Source organism: Oncorhynchus masou, chromosome 14 (assembly GCF_036934945.1).
Source record: "Oncorhynchus masou masou isolate Uvic2021 chromosome 14, UVic_Omas_1.1, whole genome shotgun sequence".
In the NCBI taxonomy this organism is placed as follows: domain Eukaryota; kingdom Metazoa; phylum Chordata; class Actinopteri; order Salmoniformes; family Salmonidae; genus Oncorhynchus; species Oncorhynchus masou.
In genome coordinates, this window is record NC_088225.1 from 16,800,230 (window position 1) to 16,814,578 (window position 14,349).

Sequence of the window (14,349 nt, forward strand, 5' to 3'; positions counted from 1 at the left end):
AGAACTGAAAAAGTGTGGGCGAGCAAGGATGCCTACAAACCTGACTCAGTTACACCAGCTCTGTCAGGAGGAATGGGCCAAAATTCAGCCAGCTTATTGTGTGAAGCTTGTGGAAGGCTACTTGAAATGTTTGACACAAGTGAAACAACTTAAAGGCAATGCTACCAAATACTAATTGAGTGTATGTAAACTTCTGACCCACTGGGAATGTGATGAAACAAATAAAAGCTGAAATAAATCATTCTCTTGTCACGTTCTGACCTTAGTTCTGTTATTATATCTTTGTTTTAGTATGGTCAGGGCGTGAGTTGGGTGGGCAGTCTATGTTTGATTTTCTATGTTGCTTTTTGAGTTCGGCCTAGTATGGTTCTCAATCAGAGGCAGCTGTCAATTGTTGTCCCTGATTGAGAATCATACTTAGGTAGCCTGGGTTTCACTTTTGGGTTGTGGGTGTTTGTTTTCCGTGTGAGTGTTTGGTCCACACGGTACTGTTTTCAGTTTTGTATATTCATGTCATCGTTTGCTGTTTTGTTCAAGTGTTTTATTGTCTTTATTAAAAAAACATTATGGACACTTACCACGCTGCGCATTGGTCCTCCGATCCTTCTCGCTACGAGAACCCTTACATCTCTCTACTATTATTCTGACATTTCACATTCTTAAAATAAAGAGGTGATCCTAACTGACCTAAAACAGGGAATTTCTACTGGGATTAAATGTCAGGAATTGTGAAATAGTGAGTGTAAATGTATTTGTCTAAGGTGTATGTAATCTTCCGACTTCAACTGTGATAATACTCTTAGCTCATTTTGAGATGGGCTGCCTTGATATGCAGCGACAGGCCATGAATCACGGCTGATGAGGAACCATTAGAACCCTGTAGGATGTGAGTAGGGACATTGCCGTAGACGTATGCAGGGTTGTGACACACACACAGACACACACACACACATACAGACACACAGGAACATCTCCCTTTAGGCCGTTGGCATTATTTTAAGGCCATTGTTTTGTTATGGGCCAGAGGGAGAAGAAGATGAAAACACCTATGAGATATGCTGTGTACTGAGCCGTAGCCCAGTGAGATGGACTGGAGCTGGGACAATGGAGGGATATAAGGGAGTGCAAACTGCTTTCTGTGTGGATGATGGATGGGGATGTATTATTCCCTACTGTTAGGATGCAAATGACTCCATAGCATTAAGATGTCACTTGAAGACATAAGCACAACCTGACCTTTTCACTATAACGGATTGATACCCAGTCCTTCACATGAAGGAGTTGTATGTTCCCCCATCTGTTTATCGCTCTGAACTGATTCAGTAATGAGCAGGTTTCATCTGTCAATCATCTCAATGGCATTTCTGATCTTTTCCCCTGTAGCCAATGGAACACCTTATACCACGGGAAGTGCTATGCATCCCACGGACACCCCTGGCGTGCCCCTACGGAGAGCCGCTATGGACAAACAGGTGAGACTTTCAACGCAGCACTGCAGTCTGCAATACCCTTTTTAAAAGGGACTTCACCTGATACACCTATATTTTGTCCAACCTGTTAAGTCTATTACGGTTGGAACATTGCAATCAGCTCAACGTGTTGATTGGAGTGAAATAGTTATCTGATATTGAATTCACATCAACATTAAGCAGCTCAAACTCAATAATGGTTCCTGTAACACCTATAATATGTTGCAGGCAAACTAATTAACATTTTTACTATTTTAATGCAATAATTCCCTGTTTATTCTCGATATGGTATGCTTGAAATCCGTCGCACGCATCAAACATTCTTCAGGACAAAAATGGTCCTCTATGTTCCTCCCCAGTCCTGCTTTGAGCAGCTATGAACCTGGGCCAAGAAGTGTTCCACGCCAACCCACGTGCCTAATTACTCAGCGTTAGTGAGTACCCCGTCATCAGCTAACGGGAGAATACATGGACAGATCTGGGCCATATGGGCAGCTGAGATTTGGACCAGAGAATCTTTATAGCTCAAACTGGGAGAACTGGGTATCCTGGGTTTCTGGGAAAGTCCGCTGGCTGGATCGCCACGCTCCGAGCAGCCCGGACACATCGGTAGGTGCTGGTCAACGGCGCCATGTTTCGGAGGAGGAAGGTGAGAGTGCGTCGATGCGAAGCATGAGGCTTTCACTGGGTTACTACAGCTGACTGTGTTGTTGTGTTGGCCTCTGCAGGGGGGTGTTGTAATAAGCAGGGGTGGAGAGAAGGGCACAGTGGGGTGGTGTCCTTGGGGCGATCACGTGTACGGACAGGGGCAGCTCTGCTTTTCGCTGTAAACATGCTGCAGCCTCTGGTGGAACACCATCATTAGAGAGAGAGGGAGATAGTAGAAAGAGAGAGAGGGAGATAGTAGAAAGAGAGAGAGAGGGAGATAGTAGAAAGATAGAGAGTAGAACGAGTGAGGGACAGAAGGATAGTGAGAAAGAGAGGATAAGTGTGGCTGCAGCCATGCCCACACAGATAACACCACCACACGCGCGTAGGTAAGCACACACACACCCTTCAGCTCCCTCCGCACTCACATACGATGCACTCACACATGTGTACATCAATTCTTCCGCTCATCCACCCTCTGGACCCCCACCCCTGAAAAACATTCAAATATGCATCAGCCCTCCACAAACACACCTCCGCAAACACCCACACTATTATCAGACATCCTGTACCCACACACTATTATCAGACATCCTGTACCCACACACTATTATCAGACATCCTGTACCCACACACTATTATCAGACATCCTGTACCCACACACTATTATCAGACATCCTGTACCCACACACTATTATCAGACATCCTCTACCCACACACTATTATCAGACATCCTGTACCCACACACTATTATCAGACATCCTCTACCCACACACTATTATCAGACATCCTGTACCCACACACTATTATCAGACATCCTGTACCCACATACTATTATCAGACATCCTGTACCCACACACTATTATCAGACATCCTGTACCCACACACTACTATCAGACATCCTGTACCCACACACTATTATCAGACATCCTGTACCCACACACTATTATCAGACATCCTGTAACCACACACTATTATCAGACATCCTGTACCCACACACTATTATCAGACATCCTCTACCCACACACTATTATCAGACATCCTCTACCCACACACTATTATCAGACATCCTGTACCCACACACTATTATCAGACATCCTGTACCCACACTATTATCAGACATCCTGTACCCACACACTATTATCAGACATCCTGTACCCACACACTATTATCAGACATCCTGTACCCACACACTATTATCAGACATCCTGTACCCACACTATTATCAGACATCCTCTACCCACACACTATTATCAGACATCCTGTACCCACACACTATTATCAGACATCCTGTACCCACACACTATTATCAGACATCCTGTACCCACACACTATTATCAGACATCCTGTACCCACACACTATTATCAGACATCCTGTACCCACACACTATTATCAGACATCCTGTACCCACACACTATTATCAGACATCCTGTACCCACACACTATTATCAGACATCCTCTACCCACACACTATTATCAGACATCCTGTACCCACACACTATTATCAGACATCCTGTACCCACACTATTATCAGACATCCTGTACCCACACACTATTATCAGACATCCTGTACCCACACTATTATCAGACATCCTGTACCCACACACTATTATCAGACATCCTGTACCCACACACTATTATCAGACATCCTGTACCCACACACTATTATCAGACATCCTGTACCCACACACTATTATCAGACATCATGTACCCACACACTATTATCAGACATCCTCTACCCACACACTATTATCAGACATCCTCTACCCACACACTATTATCAGACATCCTCTACCCACACACTATTATCAGACATCCTGTACCCACATAATATTATCAGACATCCTGTACCCACACACTATTATCAGACATCCTGTACCCACACACTATTATCAGACATCCTGTACCCACACACTATTATCAGACATCCTGTACCCACATACTATTATCAGACATCCTGTACCCACACACTATTATCAGACATCCTGTACCCACACACTATTATCAGACATCCTGTACCCACACACTATTATCAGACATCCTGTAACCACACACTATTATCAGACATCCTCTACCCACACACAGACATATTATCAGACATCCTGTACCCACACACTATTATCAGACATCCTGTACCCACACACTATTATCAGACATCCTGTACCCACACACTATTATCAGACATCCTGTACCCACACACTATTATCAGACATCCTGTACCCACACACTATTATCAGACATCCTGTACCCACACACTATTATCAGACATCCTCTACCCACACACTATTATCAGACATCCTGTACCCACATAATATTATCAGACATCCTGTACCCACACACTATTATCAGACATCCTGTACCCACACACTATTATCAGACATCCTCTGCCCACACACTATTATCAGACATCCTGTACCCACACACTATTATCAGACATCCTGTACCCACACACTATTATCAGACATCCTCTACCCACACACTATTATCAGACATCCTGTACCCACACACTATTATCAGACATCCTGTACCCACACACTATTATCATATACCCACACCGCTCTGAATTGTCATTACGCTAACACACACCCACACTGTCAGACAGCATTGTATGCACATACACATCTCCCTAAACCGCAGTCTCTCACACACACACACACACACACACACACACACACACACACACACACACACACACACACACACACACACACACACACACACACACACACACACACACACACACACACACACACACACACACACACACACAGAGAGAGAGAGAGACCAAAGCTCTAAAGCTCATAGACACACATGTGGGGCCAGAGAGGCTGTTCATTGGTTTTGTTTTTCTCCCTCCTTCTCCTCCTCTTTTCCTCCGACTTGCCTCTTAATCATAATTTGCCTTCTAGTTATCATTACTAAGCCATTTCCCTCAGACCCTGCCCCCTCTCCTCTCTCCTTATCCTCTCCTCCCTCATTCAAAACCCCCTCTCTCTCTCCCTCTTTCTCTCTCTCTCTCTCTCTCTCACACACACACACTCCCTCTTTCTCTCTGTCTCTTTCTTTCAATCTCTCTGAAGAGGGAAGAGGGAGGCATGGTGATCGAATGTGTAAATAAATCCCCACCTCTCCTTCAGTCTTCCATCTCTCAACTAAATTCAAGGGGGCTTTATTGGCATGGGAAACACATGTTTACATTGCTAAAGCACTCTCTCTCGCTCTCTTCCGCTGGCTCCATCCATGTGTTGTCTCACTAGTTTTCAGAATGGACAGTAGGGAGACACAGGGCTCCTCACTGCATCTTCCCCCTGCCGTCAACCTCCAGACTCGGGTGACAGCCTCGTCACGCTCCTAGGACTACGACCAACCGCCTCCACCCCCTCCCTCCACTCCACACATCCCCCTCCATTCTCCCCAGCCCCTTACTCACCCCCCCCACCACCACCACCACCACCCCCACCCCACCCCACCCCAGTGACGTGTCTCCACTCGACTCACCACGTCAGGCAGGCAGCAGGCTGTGAGAGGCAGCCTCAGTTGCAGGAGAAGGGTTTCCCCGTGAGGAGCAGCAAGAGGAGCAGCGAGAGGAGCAGAGAGAGGAGCAGAGAGAGGAGCAGGAGGAGTAGAGGTGTTGTGTGATGATGGAGGCGGCCAGCTTTGACACCGAGGAGAGCTTTGACGTTGACGATGCCTCCTGTCTCTCCCAACAGAACCCGGGGAACAATTCGCCAGCTAAGAGGCAGAACAAGGAGATCAAGGAGACCAAGATAACAGTGAGTACCCTGGAGCTCCAAACCCAGAACCTCTCCATCTCACTACCCATCTCTCTCTGTGTCGCCCTCACTCTCTCTTTCTCTTTGTGTTGTTCTCACTCACTCTCTATCTCTCTCTGTTTCTCTCTCTCTCTGTCTATCTCTGTTGTTCCCTTTCTCTCTCAGAGCAGCAGCAGCCTCAGACTGTGTTTAGGATACAGATCCTGTGCACCATTACACCAGGGAGAAACAGCAGATGTGACAGAATGTTTATTTTTAGCAAGGATTATTCCCTTTTGAGATAATTGAACAGAAGAAAGCAGATAACAATGTTTTACCAGACAATAGGCTAGATGTTTGTGTATTTCATTCCACCATCTGCCAACGTTAAAATGTACTGCATCTACCCACTATGCTACAGTGTGTCCGTGTAGCAGTGTAGTCTCTGTGTTTGGCTGCAGATCTCTGTGGAGTAATGGGGGAACCCACAGTTCAGGAACACTGCCGCCACACCAAACAGCCTATTGGATAGAACATTAGTCTTAATCAGTGCTAATCTTTTTCTCATGGACTGTACTGTGTCTACTCCCTTCTATCAGTCTTGTGGGTTTGGGACTGAGGCTTGCACAAGCGCCATTTACACACAGGAGATGCATCCTCAAGCAATGAAGAGGTTCAGATTTCTCTCAGTTCACAGAAGCTGCCGCAGACTTTGAGTGAGAATAGGTATCCCATGCAGCAAAGTCATGTTTTAATCATACTCTTTCAATGTATGATGGGCTTTGATTTTCTTGAAAAGCACAAGATCTTTGTAGCTGACAGTTGACATCTCTGGGTATATTTAGAGTATATTTCTCTCTGACATCTCCAGAATCTGACGAGCCCTCTGAGTCTTCTTCTCTAGAAAACATAGAAATATATTATATGAGTGTAATGCTGCATCCCTCCCATCCCCCAATGGACCCCACATGGCTGCAGGACAATGCAGTTCACCCAGGACTGCATTCACCAAAACACAGCATCAACACTTCCACATTACAGCCATGATTATAATTCCGTTCTACTCTCCATCAACAACAGCTAATGAAAACATTTACATCCCACAAGCAGCTTGAATTCCTACTCCCACGTATCCATAACTAGCATTCATTAAACTCATTATACTCAGAAATATAGAAACTCATTTCGAGCAAATTAGGGATTTGTGTGGAAAACATGTAACCAGATTTATGTATAACATCCCTTGGAGTGTTTAAGTTGTTCTGACACTGGACCTCCTGGTTATGTAACCTATAATGAGGAATGTAGGCGGAGATGGTGAGTGCTGGGCTAAGGGCTGACAGACAGTTCTGTGTGTGCCCAGTGTTGGTTCTGCTCGGTGGGCTCGCTGGCCTGCTCCAGCCACGGGAGCTGTCAGTCTGCCTATTGTGAAGCCCCACCGACCTGCACAGAGAGATGCAGCAAGGCCAGTTTCTATGGTTACAAAAGCAATAGCACACTGATTAATGGTCCTGAAATGGAAAAGACTGCCATAGGGAACACTGGAGCCATTCAGAAAACGAATTGAATTGATATTGTGGAAAAATAGAAAAAAAATTTTTTTTTAATCTGTAGATCTTTTTTTACAGGTGAGCTTTGTTTGATAGGGCTTGATTGATGGCATGCTGTTGTGCACCCCAATCCTAAGTGTACTATCCAATCCTACATGAGCCATGATGGTCTGTACACATCCTCAACATTTAACCATGATGTCATGTCTTCTGTAGAAATATGAATGGATCAAGCAATGAATATCTCAGAAAAGGAGACCACTAGATTAGGCTACATTCATTCTATTATAATGCAGTTTTATACTTTGCAGTGTAAAGAGAAATTGCATGAATGGGGTAATTGGTCTGTGATAATTCATATTCATGGCTTTGTTTAGGGACTCATTCATTGCATAGAAGAAGTGGTGTCGTGTAATGATGGAATAATGGGAGGTTGTTGTCGTTGATGCTAAGTATGGCGTTCATCATGATGTCAGTCCAGGAGGGTGTTTTTCTGTTGTCCCATGATGCATGTTGCGTCACGTGACCTGTCTTCCAGCTGTCATGGACAGACTCAGATCCCATATAGATGGATCATGGCCCCTCCATTAGAGACATTGGAGGCTGGTGAAGGGAGGATGGCTCATACTAATGGCTGGAATGTAGTGAATGGAACGGTGTGTTTAATGTGTTTTAATCAATTTTAATGAGCCTATTCTCCCATTTAAAGTGACACCAGCCTCCACTGATTTGAGACCAGTAGACCCGTAACCTTGTTGTTACCTTGTCTCCTCCATATTATAAGGCTGGTCCTGGGTGTGATGGAAGGAAGATGCACAGGGCTGAATCATCTGAATAGCCAGCCATGTTTTCCACCTCATTAAACATACTCAAGTGCTGTTTGACTTGTTGTTAAGAAGAAAGAGTAACAGCTTGTTGTGGTGTCATCCTGTGTCGTTTGGAAGACTCAGATGGGTTATTTTGTATTATTATTCATAGAAAATGTTTTACCAAAGCGGTCACACAATAATCACTCATGAAATGAATGAGTGAACACAGAGTTGGAGGATGCCACAGCAGTCTGAGAATAGTGGAGGACGTCTTGGAATCTTTTGTTATTATGGGGGATTGTGCCTTTACAGCAAAAGTAATTTGTCGCATAGCAACAGTGGCTGAGTACCCTACAGTCTCTGTGTGCGTGTGTGTGCGTGTGTGTGCGCGTGTGTGCGTGTGTGTGCGTGTGTGTGTGTGTGTGTGTGTGTGTGTGTGTGTGTGTGTGTGTGTGTGTGTGTGTGTGTGTGTGTGTGTGTGTGTGTGTGTGTGTGTGTGTGCCGGGGGAAGAGTTATTTTCTGATAGTGTTAGCTAAGGTGGCAAGAGATTTATGTGTTGGTACCCTTTCTATGTATTTAAGCATGGGTTATTTTCTGTGTTTTATGTTTTAAGCACTGGTTATGTTCTCTGTTTTATGTCTTTAAACATGAGTTATTTTCTGTGTTGTATGTCTTTAAACATTAGTTATTTTCTGTGTTGTATGTCTTTAAATATTAGTTATTTTCTGTGTTGTATGTTTTAAGCACTGGGTATGTTCTCTGTTTTATGTCTTTAAGCATGGGTTATATTCTGTGTTTTATGTATTTAAGCATGGGTTATATTCTGTGTTTTATGTCTTTAAGCATGGGTTATTTTCTGTGTTGTATGTCTTTAAGCATGGGTTATTTTCTGTGTTTTATGTATTTAATCATGGGTTATATTCTGTGTTTTATGTATTTAAGCATGGGTTATATTCTGTGTTTTATGTCTTTAAGCATGGGTTATTTTCTGTGTTGTATGTCTTTAAGCATGGGTTATTTTCTGTGTTTTATGTATTTAATCATGGGTTATATTCTGTGTTTTATGTATTTAAGCATGGGTTATATTCTGTGTTTTATGTCTTTAAGCATGGGTTATTTTCTGTGTTTTATGTATTTAAGCATGGGTTATATTCTGTGTTTTATGTCTTTAAGCATGGGTTATATTCTGTGTTTTATGTATTTAAGCATGGGTTATTTCCTGTGTTTTATGTATTTAAGCAAGGGTTATATTCCATGCTGTTAGTGATTTTTCTGTCTATTCAGCAGAGCTAAACCATTCCAATGTGTGAGGCCCAGCTCACAATTTTAAACGTCCAGGCAATAAATTAACCTTTCTACATTTGCCTCAGCATTTAGGGTGGAAATGACTGTATAATGAATGCAGGTAGAGGACAGACTGTCCCTCTGGTTGATTAGGCAAACTGGCACATGTCAATACTGTCTGCTGTTGTGGGTAAGTGTAATTAGTCTGTTCTAAACTACAGGAATGACCATCATCATGTGAATCATTCATAAGCTATGACCCTGCCTGCCTCTCAGAATCTCCATAACACTGTCAGGCTGAACCATAACACCCTCGATTTGCTGACTGTCCAAAAACATCAACTACTATAAACCACACAGAGTGCCAACAGTGCCATACAATTCTCCCTGATTTTCACAGAGGTAATGAATATGAATCTCTGAGTCCTAACAGTGTAGCACCCCACTAAGAGCCCATAAAAGAGTAGTGAGCTATAGAGACAGCCAGGCTGCTGATAAATGGTCTCATTTTCTGGAGGATGTGAGCTGGAGATAAACAACAGCAGTGATAGATAGCGAGTCAGTGTGATGGAAAATCTGGTGTCTGTGACAATCAGTCTGATCTCTTAGGCAGTGACTGGGCTCCACCAACTATGTAAATCCTGTTGTGTAGCGTTTGAAAGAGTCCACGGCACTTCTATGTGTGTTCCTACTACTGTATCTCATGTGGTGTGTGGAAGCATGCATATTATGCAAACTTATAGGTGTGTGTGTGTGTGTGTGTGTGTGTGTGTGTGTGTGTGTGTGTGTGTGTGTGTGTGTGTGTGTGTGTGTGTGTGTGTGTGTGCGTGTGTGTGTGTGTGTGTGTGTGTGTGTGTGCGTGCGTGCGTGCGTGCGTGCGTGCGTGCGTGTGTGTCTGATTGATGCACCTCCTTTCTCTTGCCTGTCTGTATGTGGGTGTTAGTGTGTACATATTAGATGTCTAGGGGCCATTGATAGAACTGATTTCAAGCAGGAGTTGGAGATCTTTGCAGATGGCTGGTTGCCTTCAGGAAAGAACGGAGCTCATGTTAGTATTTATTACAGAATAGCTTTTCGGGCTTGCTTCCATTCTTTGACTGGTTTTCTCAGAAACTTCTCTAAATCTCTCCCTAATTCTAAATAGTTTAAACTCCCAATAGGCTCAATGATTTGCAACACAAAGCTTCAAACAATGTCATAGTTACATAAGCAAATATGGTAATCAGCTAGTAGAAATGTGCACAGTGTGTCTTTTTCCTTGTCGTGTGCTTTAGCCAAGCAGTGAACATAATACATATTTGTGCATCTAAGATTCAGCATGTCTGGATGTCCATGTAGTCTGCTGTCATTGGCAGTATGGCATAGATAGAGGACATGTTGTTGTGCCAGTAGGGAGAGGTTACAGATGGTGAACATTACATAATTGCAGTCCTCTAAGGGTAATTGAAGACGCTGTTGACCAGAGTGTGTATTCAGTCTGAGTGCTGGGTGTATTTAGCTGTGACTCCGCTCTACAGTGGTTTGGGTTGTTGTTGGTTGTTTCCTCTGTATCACTGACTGTAGGTCTTTCTCTTCATTATGATGTTGTTTTAGTTTATCACAAATAAGTGTAAGGATCGTAAGGCCAGGACTGGACAGGTTGTGCTCTCTCTTTCTCCCCCCTCTCTTTTCTCTCCCTCTTTCTCTGTCCCTCTCCCCTCCATCTGTCCCCTTCCATGTCTCCCCCTCTCCACCTCTGAGGATTCTCTGGGTCACCATCTTGATGACCAACACCCCCTGAGAGTATTTACTTATTCCTGACCTTTACTCCCATCCTCATGACAGACAAAAACTGAGCCTCCATGTCCCGTCTCCAAATGAGAAGCTTCTATGCACATCTCCCACAAATGACACCTTTGATGTCTGCTCTAACCATAGTGTTTCTCCCACATTCATTCCTGAGAGTTGAATGCAATTAGTCTCTTATCCTCCTCCTCCTCCTTTCCTTCTTCCTCTCCCTCTGATGTCTCACAGAAACCTCTCTCACTTGTCTCTCACTCTCTTGAATTCGTCTCACTATTTTTTTTGCGTTCAGATCAACTGCGTCACCTTCCCGCTGCCCAGTGTGATGCCAGATCAACCCGAGCAGCAGCTACTGAAGCCCAATGAGTGGAGCTACTGTGACTACTTCTGGGTAAGATAGCGCCTGACATCTCTAAACCACTCTCCAGCTCATAGAATAAGATCCCTACTTCCTATATTTATAGGAATCTCATCCCTGTTACATATGACTTTGAATCAGATAGGGTAGATTTTGTCTGTCATATTAACGCCAACTCATGTGTCTACAAACATGATTGTAACAGAAGTCTCTTTTCACTGAACTGTAATTTGGATGGTTGTTCTTGTTCCACTGAGTCATGTTCTAAGTGGCTGTCTGTATTTCTGTGGCATAATGTGCTCCACTCAGCCAAAGCTCAAGCCCATTGTGTGAATTGAATCTGTCACCTCTGGTTCACGTGGGGCTACCACATCACTCCCTGTCGTATCCACATCCTGTTACACATAGTGGGATGTGCTGCTCCTTGTTCAACCCTTAGACACACACACACTCATAACTCACACGCAAATGACGAACACAACCACGTGCGCATGCACTCCTTGACACATACATTTGTAGTTCTCTGACTCATACACTCATCCACACACACACACACACACACACACACTCAATGTAAAAATGTAATTTTCTCCATGAAATGAAGTCTGTGGCTGTATTGGTCTGCGTGTGTGATTGATGCTCCATCCTCTCCCTCAGACTGACAAGAAGGACCCCCAAGGGACCCCCTCTGTGGGCGGCTTTGAGGTGCTGCTGCAGAAACAGCTCAAGGGCAAACAGATGCAGAAAGAGATGGCTGAGTTCGTCCGGGAGAGGTAACACAACATAGTCAGCTTGGAAGGGGTCAGCGGTACTGTGTGTTTTGTGTGTTGGGAAATGTTATTGATTAACTTTATCCTATCTTTTTTGGACTGTTTGTCGTGTCTTATCAGGGTGAAACAGGGTTCTCTTGTCATTATGTTGTTGTAGAGCATGGGTTATTTTGTCCTTGACAACCTGGGTCCACTCTATAGTATCTATTCATATATTTACAATGTATTTATTTAGCAGACGCTCTTCTTCAGAGCGACTTGCAGGAGCAATTAGGGTTAAGTGCCTTGCTCAAGGGCACATGGACAGATTTTTCACCTAGTCGACTTGGGGACTGGGCCGACACTCTTGACCACCAGGCTAGCTGCCGCCCCAGGTGTATCATCCCCATGCACGTTTGAATTCAGATACATGTGTTGTACCGTACTAGGTTTATAACGTTAAGTTGTAGACGTTCATAAAGTGGACATCCTAAACATATGCTTTCATAGGCTTCAGCATAGCAAGAGGCCCCATTTCGTGCCCACAACAAATGTTACAATTTACTCAATAGACTTGAGAATTAAGTGGACTTTCACTTTTTCCCCTGACTGTATTCACACAATTCATTTAAAGGCCCCATTCCCAAACATTCTAATTCAGGGCTGACCTTTTTTCATTGGTTCAGTGAGACAGCTGACCTGATGTCAGATTCTGGCCATATCCATTTCTTTGGAATGGACTTCGTGACCTCCCATAGAGGACAGGTTTACTCAGATGTGTATGGTTAATGGGTATTTGTGGGATAATTGAATGTCACAGAAATATGGCTGGTCTTTCTGAGTCGCCCTCAGGGTGGCCATGAGTAAATAGCCTCACATCATTCCCATCTCTGGCCTTTCCACAGGAAAGTGCATTAACTCATATCCAGGCTGTTGTTACAGGATATTGTTTGATATCTTCTCAGCACAGAATAATAGGCTTTGAACATCATAGTGGCCACAGTGCTGTATGTCTTTGGGTGTTGGCGATATACTGGAGGACAGTGTCTCCATGCCCCAATGCTTCTCTGAAACTCTGTCAGCTGTAAAAAATGTTCTCCTCTATTGGTCTTCCCTGGAGTCCCATACTTTAGAGCCCCATGGCTGTCTTTGTCTGTTGCAGGATAAAGATTGAAGATGAATACTCTAAGAACCTCTCCAAGCTCTCCCAGAGCCCCTTGGCTGCTCAGGAGGAAGGGTGAGTGAGTTAACAGAATATATTTCTAATCGTTCTATATTCTTCACCATATACCTGTTTGCTACTTGGGTGTTTTCCCATCCATTCTATCCAGTTTGGTTGATGTCTCCTGTTTGATCCCATTCCAGAACCCTTGGGGAAGCTTGGGCCCAGCTGAAGAGGAGTTGTCATGACGAGGCTGAAGTCCACCTCAAGTTCTCCAATAAGGTAGCCTACTGTCTTTCTGGAAGATATTGTGGATGTTATAGATTGCATGTACTGTAACAGACCAAGAAAATTCTACAATCTCCATGTGAACTGACGGAAGTAGACAACATCCATGCTTCACTCATACCTTCAATAACATTATAAGATGTATTTTCTATGGGCTATGGAGCCCTTAGAGAAGGCTTAGTTGGCAGTCAGTTTATTTATGTGTCCCTTTGGTCAATCCAAGGCCTCTATGACCACGTCCTGGGGTGTTTGTTTACCTCACTCTGGTCTGACATGGGCAAAGCAAAGAGGGGGCTTACAGCAGCATTTACCAGTGAAGAAAAAACTCTACTGGGTCTTAAGAATGCTTAATATAAAGCAGAGGTAGCCTTGAAGCTTCACATAGCCTCCATTGTCTGACTAATTAGTGGTGTCTTCTGATGAGCCCCAGGCTGCGGACATGCAGCACGCCATGATCCCCTCTCCGCTGAGCTTGGAGACACCATGGCTGATGGGA

General features: G+C 44.1%; 1 protein-coding gene across 1 annotated transcript in view; it reads left to right on the plus strand.

Moving 5' to 3' along the window:
- LOC135553813 (growth arrest-specific protein 7-like) overlaps positions 1-13,983 on the plus strand; it is a 25,295-nt gene extending 11,312 nt beyond the window's left edge. Inside the window, exons 4-11 of the mRNA XM_064985752.1 lie at positions 1,384-1,505; positions 1,923-2,118; positions 5,444-5,676; positions 5,754-5,891; positions 11,589-11,687; positions 12,312-12,427; positions 13,566-13,640; positions 13,769-13,983. Of these exons, the coding sequence (XP_064841824.1) occupies positions 1,384-1,505; positions 1,923-2,118; positions 5,444-5,676; positions 5,754-5,891; positions 11,589-11,687; positions 12,312-12,427; positions 13,566-13,640; positions 13,769-13,904 (1,115 nt within the window). The 3' untranslated portion in view covers positions 13,905-13,983. The remainder of the gene's footprint in view (positions 1-1,383; positions 1,506-1,922; positions 2,119-5,443; positions 5,677-5,753; positions 5,892-11,588; positions 11,688-12,311; positions 12,428-13,565; positions 13,641-13,768) is intronic.
- Positions 13,984-14,349: the final 366 nt, after the last annotated feature.